Source organism: Oncorhynchus nerka, linkage group LG10 (genome assembly GCF_034236695.1).
Source record: "Oncorhynchus nerka isolate Pitt River linkage group LG10, Oner_Uvic_2.0, whole genome shotgun sequence".
NCBI classification, from domain to species: domain Eukaryota; kingdom Metazoa; phylum Chordata; class Actinopteri; order Salmoniformes; family Salmonidae; genus Oncorhynchus; species Oncorhynchus nerka.
Window position 1 is genome coordinate 32,540,600 of NC_088405.1, and position 15,279 is coordinate 32,555,878.

Consider the following 15,279-nt stretch of genomic DNA (forward strand, 5'->3'; position numbering starts at 1 on the left):
GCACAAAGTAGATGTCCTAACCGACTTGCCAAAACTATAGTTTGTTAACAAGACATTTGTGGAGTGGTTGAAAAAAATAGTTTTATTGACTCCAACCTAAGTGTATGTAAACTTCTGACTTCAACTGTACAGTCGTGGCCAAAAATTGAGAATGACACATATTCATTTTCACAAAGTCTGCTGCCTCAGTTTGTATTATGAATGTTATGAAGAGTGATCAGATGAATTGCAATTAATTGCAAAGCCCCTCTTTGCCATGCAAATGAACGGAATCCCCAAAAAACATTTCCACTGCATTTCAGCCCTGCCATAAAAGGACCAGATTACATCATGTCAGTGATTCTCTCGTCAACACAGGCGTGATTGTTGACGAGGACAAGCCTGGAGATCACTCTGTCATGCTGATTGAGTTTGAATAAGACTGGAAGCTTCAAAAGGAGGGTGGTGCTTGGAATCATTGTTCTTCCTCTGTCAATCATAGTTACCTGCAAGGAAACATGTGCCGTCATCATTGCTTTGCACAAAAAGGGCTTCACAGGCAAAGATATTGCTGCCAGTAAGATTACACCTAAATCAACCATTTATCAGATCATCAAGAACTTCAAGGAGAGCGGTTCAATTGTTGTGAAGAAAGCTTCAGGGCGCCCAAGAAAGTCCAGCAAGAGCCAGGACCGTCTCCTAAAGTTGATTCAGCTGCGGGATCGGGGCACCACCAGTACAGAGCATGCTCAGGAATGGCAGCAGGCAGGTGTGAGTGCATCTGCACGCACAGTGAGGCGAAGACTTTTGGAGGATGGCCTGGTGTCAAGAAGGGCAGCAAAGAAGCCACTTCTCTCCAGGAAAAACATCAGGGACAGACTGATATTCTACAAAAGGTACAGGGATTTGACTGCTGAGGACTGGGGTTAAGTGATTTTCTCTGATGAATCCCCTTTCCAATTGCTTGGGGCATCTGGAAAAAAAGCTTGTCCGGAGAAGACAAGGTGAGCGCTACCATCAGTCCTGTGACATGCCAACAGTAAAGCATCCTGAGACCATTCATGTGTGGGGTTGCTTCTCAGCCAAGGGAGTGGGCTCACACACAAATTTGCCTAAGAACACAGCCATTAATAAAGAATGGTACCAACACATCCTCTGAGAGTGACTTCTCCCAACCATCCAGGAACAGTTTGGTGACGAACAATGCCTTTTCCAGCATGATAGAGCACCTTGCCATAAGGCAAAAGTGACAACTAAGTGGCTCGGGTACAAAACATCACAATATTTTGGGTCCATGGCCAGGAAACTCACCAGACCTTAATTCCATTGAGAACTTGTGGTCAATCCTGAAGAGGTGGGTGGACAAACAAAACCCCACAAATTCTGACAAACTCCAAGCATTGATTATGCAAGAATGGGCTGCCATCAGTCAGGATGTGGCCCAGAAGTTAATTTACAGCATGCGGATTGTCAATAAAAGCCTTTGACACTCATGAAATGCTTGTAATTCTACTTCAGTATTCCATAGTAACATCTGACAAAAAAATCTAAAGACACTGAGGCAGCAGACTTTGTGAAAATGAATATTTGTGTCATTCTCAAAACTTTTGGCCACGACTGTATATAATACATGAATTGAAAACATTAGGTGTGTTTTGGTAACGTATTTAAAGTCAGGCACTGGCTAGTGAACTAGTTAAGACACTGGTCAAGACAGAAGGGTGTCCAAAGTTTAAGTGGCCAGATTTAACCTGCATTTTTAAAGGAGTTTGACAATTCATTGACTGGCAGGATTAGGTTGTCAAATCTGTGTAAAATGTTTTGTCTGTCACCAGCAGATGGAGACACAGTCAGCATATTGTTAATCCAGAATCCAGTATGTCATCTGCACATCCTGTATACAGATAGAGCTTGTTGTGTACAGTAATTGGGGACTCAATTGAGTTAATGGGACAAGAACATACGTATCCAGTGGTGTAATTGAGGCAAATCTAAATAGTTACTACTGTTTCTTTGTTTACTTTTTTAAAACACTTGTCAATTGTATTTTTATGACTTTAAAATAAGTTGACACTATCAATTTCAAATAGGTCTACCTACTGTATATTTTAGAAAGTAATTCTGTAATATAAATAGTTAAACACTTCAAATGCACATCTACACAATACTACCTTAGTATTTGACTATTTTTTGGTGTATTTTCCTCACTTCACAAAAGGGCAGCAATAGCCTTGACAGTGTTTGCTTCAGTATCCTTGTATCATTGGTCAGGGGTCTCTGATGCATTCTAGTAGTACCTGAAAACACTTGTCCCAGCCCAAATAGTTTGGTTCGTCCACAGTGGCATTAAGGTCTTTCAAGTGTGTACGCCTGTATTTTAAATATACTGTTACATATTGTAGGCAATGCACTACACATCGGGAGACCGAGAGAATCAGCAATGATGTACTGTCTAAAATGAGCTTTTTCTTCTCTAATTTCTCCCTCAGGCTTTTTATCCTTGGCTCGTACGACAGAGAGACCTACGTGCACTGCACCTTTGAGCTGAGCAGCCACGAGTGGAAAGAGAAAACACGCAGCTCCATCAAAACGGTGGGCTTCTTTAAGATACCCCCCCTCCCCACTCCCCCCATGTAAAACAACACCAGTCATCTTTCTTAAAGACCACCCAAGCGTAATGCCTATTTGTCAGACAAAGAGCCAGAGGGCTACTGACACATATTTAATCTTCCATGTTCAACTAGGGGAGCTAGGGAATCATAGGTTTTTCCTTAAGAAGAACAGCAAGCAGTATCGTATTGGTGCTCCATGTTATTTTTGTGGTCCTAATCAATTGTCACAATATGACAATGGTGTTTAACTTCTTATAGATGAGTTACATTTATGACACATTAATTGGCTGGTACAAAACACCTTATGGTGACATTTACTGGTTTCACTGATGGTATATTTTATTCAAAGATATTAACATGATCGAGACCATAGTCATTAGAGAAGAAGCATGGAATACTTTCTCTATTGATTGAAACGTTTTATTTTCCCCCATCTGAGAAGTCAATTTCCCCCAGTGACATTTTGAAAGCAACAAAAAATAATCGAGCCTTAGAGCAAACCTTTTCTAATTGCAGTAATTCAGAGATATTAACATTATAACATGGGACTTGTTCGGAAGTGACTAATGACTGTTTGAGACGAAAATGGCAAGTCTAATTACTGACCATCACTCTCACATCCCGACGCTGCTTCTCTCTGTGAACAACTGGCATTTGCATTGGCTCAAAATAAATTTTAGTTTAATTTAAGAGGTCATTTTTCAGAATAATGTTATTATGTTGTAGCAGCTTCCATCCTGTCCAGCAGAGGGCAATGCCACTATAACATTTGTTCCTTGCGACATTGCTTGCAAAAAATAAAGGGACATTTTCAGTAAAATAGTTCATATCAGTAATCCTCATTTACTGTATGTACTCTCTGTAAGCCATGCATTCTAGCCTGCCACGATCTGTAAGTTAGAGTTGTGTGTGTGTGTGATATTTGTGTGTGTGTGTGTGTGTGTGATATCTGCCATTATCAACGGCGACCCTGGAGCAATTAAGTGCCTAGATCAAGGGCACATCAACAGATTTTTCACCCTGTCGGCTCTGGGATTCAAACTGCCGACCTTTCGGTTATTGGCCCAATGCTCTAACCGCTAGGCTACCTGCCTGCAATAAAAGCTATGACTCTCAGACATGCTACAACACAATTTCTTCAACATTCCTTCCAATGTACAACCCATTTACTGCAGCCGCTGAGGTAAGTGTTCAACTTGACCAATATGGCTGTCACCCGGTGTGTCCCTCTAATGACATCCTCTTCAGACAGAGTGCTGTAGCTAGCTCTCCATTAATATGCTACCTAGAGATGCAGATGCAAGGTGGCATTTGGGCCGTTGTATCAGCCTCTTGCAGCTTGTGTCCCAAGCAGGACCATGCTAAGGATTAAAGGCGATACCATCTTAAAAAGGTCACTCTCCCTTTCTTTCTCTGCATATTCCTTTGCGTTTTTATTCCAAGAATGATAGCTGGAGATGAGGCCCAACTATCCTCTGAACTGGGCTCTCTGTGTGGCACATGTATGTTAATGCATGGAACAAAAATATAAATGCATCATTTAAATTGTTGGTCCCATGTTTCATGAGCTGAAATAGAAGATCCCAGAAATTTTGCGCCAAAATGAGTTTACATCCCTGTTAGTGAGCATTTCTCCTTTGCCAAGATAATCCATCCATCTGACCGGTGTGGCATATCAAGAAGCTGATTAAACAGCATGAACATTACACAGGTACACCTTGTGTTGTGTACAATAAAAGGCCACTCCAAAATGTGCAGTTGTCACGCAACACAATGCCACAGATGTCTCAAGTTTTGAGGGAGCATGCAATTGGCATGCTGACTGCAGGAATGTCCACCAGACTTGTTGCCAGAGAATTAAATGTTCATTTCTCTACCATAAGCCACCTCTGTCGTTTTTAGAGAATTTGGCAGTACGTCCACAGATCATGTGGTACCACGCCAGCCCAGGATCTCCACATCCGGTTTCTTCATCTACGGGATCGTCTGAGACCAACCACCCAGACAGCTGATGAAACTGGGTTTGCACAACTGAAGAATTTCAGCGCAAACTGTCAGAAACCATCTCAGGGAAGCTCATCTGCGTGCTCATCCTCCTCACCAGGGTCTTGACCTGACTGCAGTTTGGCATCATACCCGACTTAATTGGGAAAATGCTCACCTTCGATAGCCACTGTCACAGATGAATTCCGGTTTCAACTGTACCGGGCAGATTGCAGACAGCGTGTATGGTGTCGTGTGGGCGAGCGGTTTGCTGAAGTCAATGTTGTGAACAGAGTGCCCCATGGTGGCGGGTGGGGTCATGGAATGGGCAGGCATACGCTACGGACAGTGAACACAATTGCATTTTGTCAATGGCAATTTGAATGCACAGAGATATACCGTGATGAGATCCTGAGGCCCATTGTTGTGCCATTCATCCCCCGCCATCACCTCATGTTTCAGCATGGTCATGCACGGCCCCATGTTGCAACGATCTGTACACAATTCCTGAAAGCTGAAAATGTCCCAGTTCTTCCATGGCCTGCATACTCACCAAACTGGCTCTAACCAGAATAGAAAGAGTGGGGGGCCCCGGTGCGCAACTGAGCAAGAGGACAAGTACATTAGTGTCTAGTTTGATAAACAGACGCCTCACAAGTCCTCAACTGGCAACTTCATTAAATAGTATACGCAAAACACCAGTCTCAATGTCAACAGTAAAGAGGCGACTCCGAAGTTCCTCTGTCCAGTGTCTGTTTTGCCCATCTTAATCTTTTATTTTTATTGGCCAGTCTGAGATATATATGTATTTTTCTTTGCATCTCTGCCTAGATGACCAGCATCCCAGAGTCGCCTCTTCACTGTTGATGTTGAGACTGTGTTTTGCGGGTATTATTTTTCTCAAACTAGACACTAATGTACTCTTGCGCAGTTGTGCACTGGGGCCTCCCACTCTTTCTATTCTGGTTAGGGCCAGTTTGCGCTGTTCTGTGAAGGGAGTTGTACACAACGTTGTACGAGATCTTCAGTTTCTTGACAATTTCTCACATGGAATAGCCTTCTTTCTTTGTTTATGGCCATTTTGAGCCTGTAATTGAACCCACAAATGTTGATGCTCCAGAATCTCAACTATTCTAAAGGACAGTTTTTTTTTTATCAGGACAACAGTTTTCAGCTGTGCTAACATAATTGCAGAAGGGTTTTCTAATGATCAGTTAGCCTTTTAAAATCCTAAACTTGGATTAGCTAACACAACGTGTCATTGAAACACAGGAGTGCTGGTTGCTAATAATGGGCCTATGTAGATATTCCATTAAAATCAGCCTTTTTCCAGCTACAATAGGCATTTTTATTTGTTATTTAACCTTTATTTAAATAGGCAAGTCAGCTAAGAAGAAATTCTGATTTAAAATGACGGTGTACCAAAAGGCCTCCTGCGGGGACGGGGGCCTGGGATAAAAAAAAGAAAAGAATACTATCTAAATATGGGACAAAACACACATCACAACAAGAGACAACACTACATAGAGACCTATGGCAGCAACACCTGGCAACATAACAACAACAACATGGTAGCAACACAACATTGTAGCAGCATAAAACATTAGGGATGCACGATATATCTGTGACCAAATCCGAATCGTCCAAGATTAGTTAAAAATGCTAACATCGGTATCGGCCGATGTCTAGTTTAACGCCTATGTGCAAAACTGATGTCAAAGCTGACGTGCATACCTATATAGTAGGTACGTGACGTAACGATTCCACGTAAAATGTTGCGCTACACGTGCAACACACATTCCTAACCTAGCCCACAATATCTGCTGTGTGGCTCGAGCAGTCAAAAGGTCAAGCAGTCATTTGAAGGAGTAAGAACCTTTCAGTGAGACAACTCAAAGGCGCAATCCATTAAAGCCAAGATAATGGAATTCATTGTCCTTGACAATCAACCGTTATCTGGTCGTGGGTAATGTTGGCTTTCGCCGACTGATCGAGCACCGGTACACACTACCAACAGCGCTATTTTTCAGATGTTGCCCTACCAGAGTTATACAGTAATAGCGTCACTGCTATTGGCTTCACTACATGCATACTATGGAACACCATTTGGGTCTTTGCGTGTCAAAAAAGATGCAGTAGCACTGTCAAAGCTGTACAAGAAAGTCTGCAAACACCGGCCACGAACAATGTGTTTTCAATACCGCGTTGGTTGTAAAGCATGATTTTGTTCGACCGCAACTTTTGGGGTAGCTAGCGTTAGCTTGGTACCTAGCTAGCACCAATACAACCAGCCTGAAAACAATGACCAGTAGAAACTGCAGTCATTTTCATTATTCTTAGCAATGATTTAGGAATCCTTGAGTAAGTATTAGCTAGGTTGCCACTTGTTGTTTTCCTATTGAAATTGAACTTCAGTTAATGAAAATTAATAGCTAGCCAGCTATTTAAACCTGTTTCCCAAAGATAATAGATAATAAGATAAGATAATAATGTTATAAGCAGCCAGCTAGCTTCATCTGGCTAGTGAGGCTAACCCAGACCAGGTTATGTGTTGGGAAACTAGCCACAATAAGGATTAGGCAAAGTAGTGGATTTCGAGTTTTGCCTTCAAACTAAAAGTATGTAATTGACAGTGATGCAAATTAATACAAAGAGTAGAATTATGCACATTGATGGGTCTGACCACCATTAATCAAATAAAAACTGTCTTAGAAATTAGGGTTATTTTAGATGACACCTAGCTATATTGTTAGTTAGCTAACGATAGCTACTGAAACAGATTGTCGTTTTGCTATGTTTTTGGGGAAGAATATAGCTTTTTTAATGACCAGCACTGTAGGTGGGCAAGACAACTTTACCAGCATCATAGCAAACGTATCGATGAATCGTTGTGACATATGAAATACGAGTGATAGTGTAATCAAAGTGTAATAACTGAGTAAAAAATGTATGAACACGTTAAATTATTTTGTGATGTGCAGTCATATTCAGATCCTGATTGGTCAACAAGCTTAATTGACACGTTAAATGGTATATTTTGAGACACGCAGAGACCCAAACGGCCTTCCATAGCAATCCTGGTTGAGAATGAAATGCCTGAACAAATGAACAACGAAACAGCACACACAGCAAGTAAGTAAGTTTATTTAACTAGGCAAGTCAGTTAAGAACAAATTCTTATTTACAATGGTGGCCTACCCCGGAAAACTCTGACGACGCTGGGCCAATTGTGCGCCGCCCTATGGGACTCCCAATTGTAGTGTCTTAACACTTAGTACTTATTTATGTAATAAGAAAGACTCGGAATACAAGCAATTGAACTGGAGCTTCACATTTACTCAAACTAGTTAGTACCAGAATAACATAGAACAATACTGCGCATGACCAAGGGTGCTCCATCCTTAAAGGGGACATCAGTAATTAACAGAACATAACATTCCTTCTCTTATACAATCAGAGTTACTTTTACCAAACCACAACTGAAACATTTCCCAGAACTTCTTGTAGTTATTTTGCATCTTTTAATTTGAACTTGAACAGTTCGTTTTTGTTTGTTTGTTTATAAGTCTAGTCTGTCTGGTGGACGGTGCCTTCGTTCTGGGTAGCGCCTCGGATTGTCTGGAGGCTCCTGAACATCCTCAGTGTGTGCTTGTTCCATTATAGCGTCTGCTATAGCAGCACCTTCATCAACACGTTCCCTTCTTTCAGCCTGGGGTCTCTCTACTGCCCCACCGTCCTCTACAGTTCCCTGTGTGTCACTCTCAGGAGCTCTCTGTGCCTGTTCTCTCTCGATTGTTGTGCTGTTTTCCGTGGAATGCATTTGGTTAATGTGACGCCGCCACATTATGTCTGGGCTCACTTGAACCTGGTAAGTTCTGGGTCCCGTTTGTGTGTGTACGGTCCCTCTTGTCCATTTCCCTCCTCTTCTGTAGTCTCGCACCATCACTTCCTGTCCTGTTTGGAGATGGCGCTCCCGGCCACCGGAGAGCATCTTGGCTTGTTTGTTCAGCACTTCATTACGCCTGTTTGGCTTCATGATGTCCAGCTGTGTGCGGAGAGGCCTCCCGAACATCAGTGCGGCTGGGCTTTCATTTGTCGTGGCATGTGGGGTGTTTCGGTAGGGAGGCCAGGAACTTGGCCAGTTTTGTTTGCAAAGTCCCTTCGTCTCGTTTTGCTGCACGGAGTCCTTGCTTTAGGGTTTGCACAAAGCGTTCTGCCAGCCCATTGGTGGCAGGGTGGTACGGAGCTGAGGTTGAGTGTTTGATTCCATTTACTGACATGAATCTTGTAAACTCGTCACTTACAAAAACTTGCGCGTTGTCACTTACCAGCTGCAGTGGCAAACCGGCGTGCAAACGTTGTTCTGAGACACTCTATCGTCTGAGCTGAGGTGGAGGAGTCAGTGCAAAACACCTCTGGCCATTTGGAATGGGCATCAACTATAACCAGAAACATGTGCTTTTCAAAGGGACCAGCGTAGTCCACATGAATTCTCTGCCATGGCTCTGCGGGCCATTCCCATGGGTGGACTGGGACAGGAGCAGGCATGTGAAGGGTTTCCAAACATCCACTACAGTTCTTTGCCATATTTTCTATCTGTTGGTCCAGACCTGGCCACCAGAAGTGGCTCCTCGCGAGCAGCTTCATTTTGACAATTCCAACATGACCTTCATGTAGTTGCTGCAAGACTAGATGTTGGCATTTCTGGGGTATCATGACTCTCATTCCCCACATCAAACATCCTTGGTACGTTGTGATTTCGTTTCTCCGCTGGAAATACGGAGTCAGCTCCTTTCTGCCAGTAGCTGGCCATCCTGACATGGTGTAGGTGTACACTTTTGACAAGGTCACATCTTTCCTTGTCTCCTGTTTGATAACTGTGCTTGTGACTGGTAGTGCCTCAAGCTGAGCGGTATGGAACATGTCCACTGCATCCACCCTCCTTTGTCTTTCTCTTGTACACGGCAGTCTGGATAATCCATCTGCATTTGTGTGGAGGGATGACGGCTTAAACTCAATGTCATACATATGACTGGCAAGGAACAGGGCATATCGCTGTAACCTGGCTGCTGTCATTGCCGGAATGCATTTCTTTGGACTGAAAATGGAAAGCAACGGCTGGTGATCTGTAACCAGTGTGAAACGCTTGCCATATAGGTATGCGTGGAATTTCTTGACGCCCACACTAGTGCCAGTGCTTCTTTGTCGATTTGTGAGTAGTTTTTCTCTGCATCATTCAATGTTCGTGACGCGAATGCAACTGGCCTCTCTGACCCATCTTTCAGTGTGTGTGAAAGGACTGCCCCTAATCCATAAGGGGACGCATCACAAGCCAACTTCACTGGCATTTCAGGGTCGTAATGCATCAGGACCTGTTCAGATGTTATGAGCCGTTTTGCCTCCAGAAATGCATTTTCACACTGCTCTGTCCACCGCCATGTCCTATTCTTTTCCAGGAGCTGATTTAGAGGCTGGAGTACTGCTGAAAGGTTTGGGAGGAATCTTCTGTAGTAATTGATCAGTCCCGTGAAAGATCTCACTTCTGTGATATTTTGTGGTCGTGGTGCCTGTACCACTGCCTCGATTTTGTCCTGTGTTTTGTGCAATCCATTGCAGTCAATCTCATATCCACAGAAGACAATCTTGTCTTTGAAGAACTCACACTTCTTTAAGTTTGCCTGTAGACCATACTCTTTCAGTCTTTTCAGGACCTCTTCCAGGTTAGCCAGGTGCTCTTTGTCGGTGCGTCCTGTTATGATCATGTCATCCAGGATACACTGGGTTCCTGGGATTCCTTGCAAAATCTGGTCAATAGTTCGTTGCCAAATGGCTGGGGCTGATGCAATGCCAAAAACCAGGCGGTTATACCTGTATAGACCTTTGTGTGTGTTTATTGTCAGGTACTGTTTGGAACTCTCTTCAACCGGTAGCTGCAGGTAAGCCTGTTTCAGATCGATTTTACTGAAGTGTTTCCCACCAGCTAGTGCAGCAAAGATGTCATCCAGACGTGGTAGGGGTATTGGTCCACATGCAACATTGGATTCACAGTTACCTTGAAGTCCCCACACATTCTAACAGACCCGTCTTTCTTCACAATAGGAACTATGGGTGTGGCCCATTCGCTTCTGTCCACTTTCGTCAGGATCCCTGTATCCTGCAAGCGATCGATTTCCGCTTCCACCTTTGGTCTCAGGGAGTATGGAACAGATCTGGCTTTGCAGAATTTTGGGGTTGCATCATCTCTTAGTACAAGTTTTGCTGTGAAGCCTTTTACTGTTCCCATCTGATCACTGAAAACTGTGTTGTATTTCTTCCGCAAGTGTTCCAGTGTTTGGTCTGTGCCTTTCTCTTTGGACTGGAACGTGTGGAGCATTTTCAAGTCACACCAATTCAGCTTTATTTTTGAAAGCCATTCCCTGCCAAATAATGGGGGGCCAGTTCCAGGCACAACATACAGCTGTAACTGCTGTGTTTGCCCCCATAATGCACTCTGACTTGCAACGCCCCCATTGGACTCAATCTCTCTCCTGAGTATGTCTTCAGCAACACATTTGTGTTCTTCAGCTTGATAGCCTTAAAATGCTCATTGTAGACAGTAGTGGAAATTATAGACACTGCAGATCCTGTGTCCAGCTCCATTTTGAGGGGTTTGCCTTCGATATCTGGTGTCACCCATATTATGCTACTGCTGGGAGAAGTCACTGTGTTTAACTCCATTGTACCAATTAATCGTTCATCTGAATCACTGCCACTGTTCTCTGCTAGTGCATTCACAGACCCTTTAATTTTCTCAGTTTTCCTGTTGTGACTGAATTTTGCCTTGCATGCTCTTTGAATGTGCCCCCTTCTACTGCATTTGTGACAAATTTCGTCTTTGAAACGGCAATCCTCTGCTCTGTGACCATCTCTGTCACACCTGTTGCATTTTTCGGCCACACGGGGGCGCTGTCGACTGCGTGAAAACTTGTGCAGGGAAATTTGTGACAGGTCAGTACTTCTTTTACTTTGCAACTCAAATGCATCTTTAGTCGCGATTTCCATAGCCACAGCAATTTCAACAGCCTTTGCAAACGTGAGCTCTGATTCTGTGAGCAAACGTTTTTGAATGTGTTCATGTTTCAGTCCACAAACAAATCTATCCCTTAATGTGTCATTTAGGTTCTCTCCCAACTGGCAATGTTCCGACAGTTTCTTCAACACTGCTACATATGTACTAACCCCTCCCCTCATTCTGATCTCTCTTGTGGAAACGAAAACGTTCCGCGATGAGGAGTGGTTTAGGTGATAGGTGATTTTGCAATATCTCCACAATCTCTGTGAATGTTTTATTTGAGGGCTTCAGAGGGGCAGTCAGATCTCTTAGCAAACTGTATGGTTTTGGGCCAATTAAACTCAACAACGCTGGTACTCTTTTGTTATCAGCAATGTCGTTTGCAATGAAGTACTGTTCCAGTCGTTCAATGTAAGTTGCCCAGTTTTCTTGCGTGTCATCAAACACATCTATTTTCCCGATGCTAGCCATTCTCTTTACCTCCGGCTCCACAGGTCTTTGATCTGCCGCCTCGTTCTCGTCAGCTCTCCCCTCGTTTTCACTGCTTGCTAGCTGTTGTGCTACAGGGTCAAAATCTTCCTCTCTTCCTACGAACTCCATCTGTATTCGTGATGCACACTGCAGGTAATCATCCTCGTCGCCATTGTAGTGTCTTAACACTTAGTACTTATTTATGTAATAAGAAAGACTCGGAATACAAGCAATTGAACTGGAGCTTCACATTTACTCAAACTAGTTAGTACCAGAATAACATAGAACAATACTGCGCATGACCAAGGGTGCTCCATCCTTAAAGGGGACATCAGTAATTAACAGAACATAACACCAATCAAGGCCGAATTAAATAGTTTTTGTTTTTTGGCAAGGAAAATATTGGATATCGGTATATCCCAAAATTGTCCTATCGGTGCATCACTATAAAACATGGCACAAACATTATAGGGCACAGACAACAGCACAAAGGGCAAGAAGGTAGAGACAACAATACATCACGCAAAGCAGCCACAACTGTCAGTAAGAGTGTCCATGATTGAGTCTTTGAACAAAGAGATTGAGATAAAGCTGTCCAGTTTGAGTGTTGCAGCTCGTTCCATTCTCTAGCTGCAGCGAACTGAAAAACATTAATAGTGTCTACACTGTATTTCTGATCAATCTGATGTTATTTTAATGGCCCCAAAATATTTTTCTTTCAAAAACAAGGACATTTCTAAGTGATCCCCATCTTTTGAATGGTAGTGTAATACATTTATTTTACGGAGACAGTATATTTTACATTAGTTATCTTTTGTTTGTTTTTAGTCTCTTCCTTCAGCTACCCTCAACCCCTCCATCTATTTCTGAAGACCATCCAGTTTTGACATATTTTTCAACAGTGCTGTGATGTTTCACAAGTTCAGTACCTTTTTGATTCCTATCATTTTTACAGATTTTACATTTTGCTAACATTATTATTATTATTATTATTATTATTATTATATTATTGATCGATTGACTGTGAATTTTTAAATCACCCAGCAATACTATTTGCAGAGTTAGCTAGCTAAATCTGAAAGAAGTCAGCCTTATTCTAAAATGGACCAATGTTTTTTTTTTTTTTTTTTTCAATCTACAAGCAAAAGCAGGCTGCTAGATTTTTTTTGCCGGTTTATAAAAAATAAAAACAAACTCCGCAAACTTAACGTGTCAATATTTGTATGAACATAAGATTCAACAACTGAGACATCAACTGAACAAGTTCCACAGACATGTGACTAACAAAAATTGAAAAATGTGTCCCTGAACAAAGGGGGGGGTCAAAAGAAAAAGTAACAGTCAGTATCTGGTGTGGCCACCAGCTGCATTAAGTACTGCAGTACATCTCCTCCTCATGGACTGCACCAGATTTGCCAGTTCTTGCTGTGAGATGTTACCCCACTCTTCCACCAAGGCACCTGCAAGTTCCCAGACATTTCTGGGGGGAATGGCCCTAGCCCTCACCCTCCGATCCAAAAGGTCCCAGACATGCGCAATGGGATTGAGATCCGGGCTCTTTGCTGGCCATGGCAGATCACTGACATTCCTCTCATGCAGGACATCGTCAAATCAAATTTATTTATATAGCCCTTCGTACATCAGCTGATATCTCAAAGTGCTGTACAGAAACCCAGCCTAAAACCCCAAACAGCAAGCAATCCAGGTGTAGAAGCACGGTGGCTAGGAAAAACTCCCTAGAAAGGCCAAAACCTAGGAAGAAACCTAGAGAGGAACCAGGCTATGTGGGGTGGCCAGTCCTCTCATGCACAGAACGAGCAGTATGGCTGGTGGCATTGTCATGTTGGAGGGTCATGTTAGGATGAGCCTGCAGGAGGGTACCACATGAGGGAGGAGGATGTCTTCCCTGTAAAGCACAGCGTTGAGATTGCCTGCAATCATCATCCCTGGTGAGACAAAACCGCGACTTGTCAGTGAAGAGCACTTTTTGCCAGTCCTGTCTGGGCCATCGACGGTGGGTTTGTGCCCATAGGCGACGTTGTTGCCGGTGTTGTCTGGTGAGGACCTGCCTTACAATAGGCCTACAAGCCCTCAGTCCAGCCTCTCTCAGCCTATTGCAGACAGTCTGAGCACTGATGGAGGGATTGTGCGTTCCTGGTGTAACTCGGGCAGTTGTTGCCATCCTGTACCTGTCCCGCAGGTGTGATGTTCGGGTGTACCGATCCTGTGCAGGTGTTGTTACATGTGGTCAGCCACTGCGAGGACGATCAGCTGTCCGTCCTGTCTCCCTGTAGCACTGTCTTAGGTGTCTCACAGTACGGACATTGCAATTTATTTGCCCTGGCCACATCTGCAGTCCTCCATGCCTCCTTGCAGCATTCCTAAGGCATGTTCATGCAGATGAGAAGGGAACCTGGGCATCTTTCTTTTGGTGTTTTTCAGAGTCAGTAGAAAGGCCTCTTTAGTGTCCTAAGTTTTCATAACTGTGACATTAATTGCCTACCCTCTGTAAGCTGTTAGTGTCTTAACGATCGTTCCACAGGTGCATGTTCATTACTTGTTTATGATTCATTGAACAAGCATGGGAAACAGTGTTTAAACCCTTTACAATGAAGATTTGTGATGTTATTTGGATTTTTACTAATTATCCTTGAAAGACAGGGTCCTAAAAAAAGGGACGTTTCTTTTTTTGCTGACTTTATATCATATTTATATAAGTATTCTGACCATTTACTCTGTTTACTCATTTACTTTGTTGAAGCATCTTTGGCAATGATTACAGCTTCGAGTCTTCTTGGTTATGATGCTACAAGCTTGGCACACCTGTATTTGGGGAATTTCTCCCATTCTCTGCAGATCTTCTCAAGCTCTGTCAGGTAGGATGGGGAGTGTTGCTGCACAGCTATTTTTAGGTCTCTCCAGAGAGGTTTGATCGGGTTCAAGTCTGGGTCTGGCTGTGCCACTCAAGGACATTCAGAGACTTGTCCTGAAGTCACTCCTGCTTTGTCTTGGCTGTGTGCTTAGGGTCTGTGTCCTGTTGGAAGGTAAACCATCACCCCAGTTGGAGGTCCTGAGCGCTCTGGAGCAGTTTTTCATCAAGGATCTCTCTTTACTTTGCTCCATTCATTTTTGCCTCGATCCTGACTAGTCTCCCAGTCCCTGCCGCTGAAAAACATCCCCACT

The 15,279-nt window shown here is 43.3% G+C and overlaps 1 protein-coding gene across 1 annotated transcript in view; it reads left to right on the top strand.

The window, feature by feature from the left end:
- Positions 1-15,279, top strand: part of LOC115135164 (PDZ domain-containing protein 8-like) — a 73,970-nt gene that overhangs the window by 28,869 nt on the left and 29,822 nt on the right. The window contains exon 3 of the mRNA XM_029669544.2: positions 2,469-2,571. Within this exon, the coding sequence (XP_029525404.1) occupies positions 2,469-2,571 (103 nt within the window). The remainder of the gene's footprint in view (positions 1-2,468; positions 2,572-15,279) is intronic.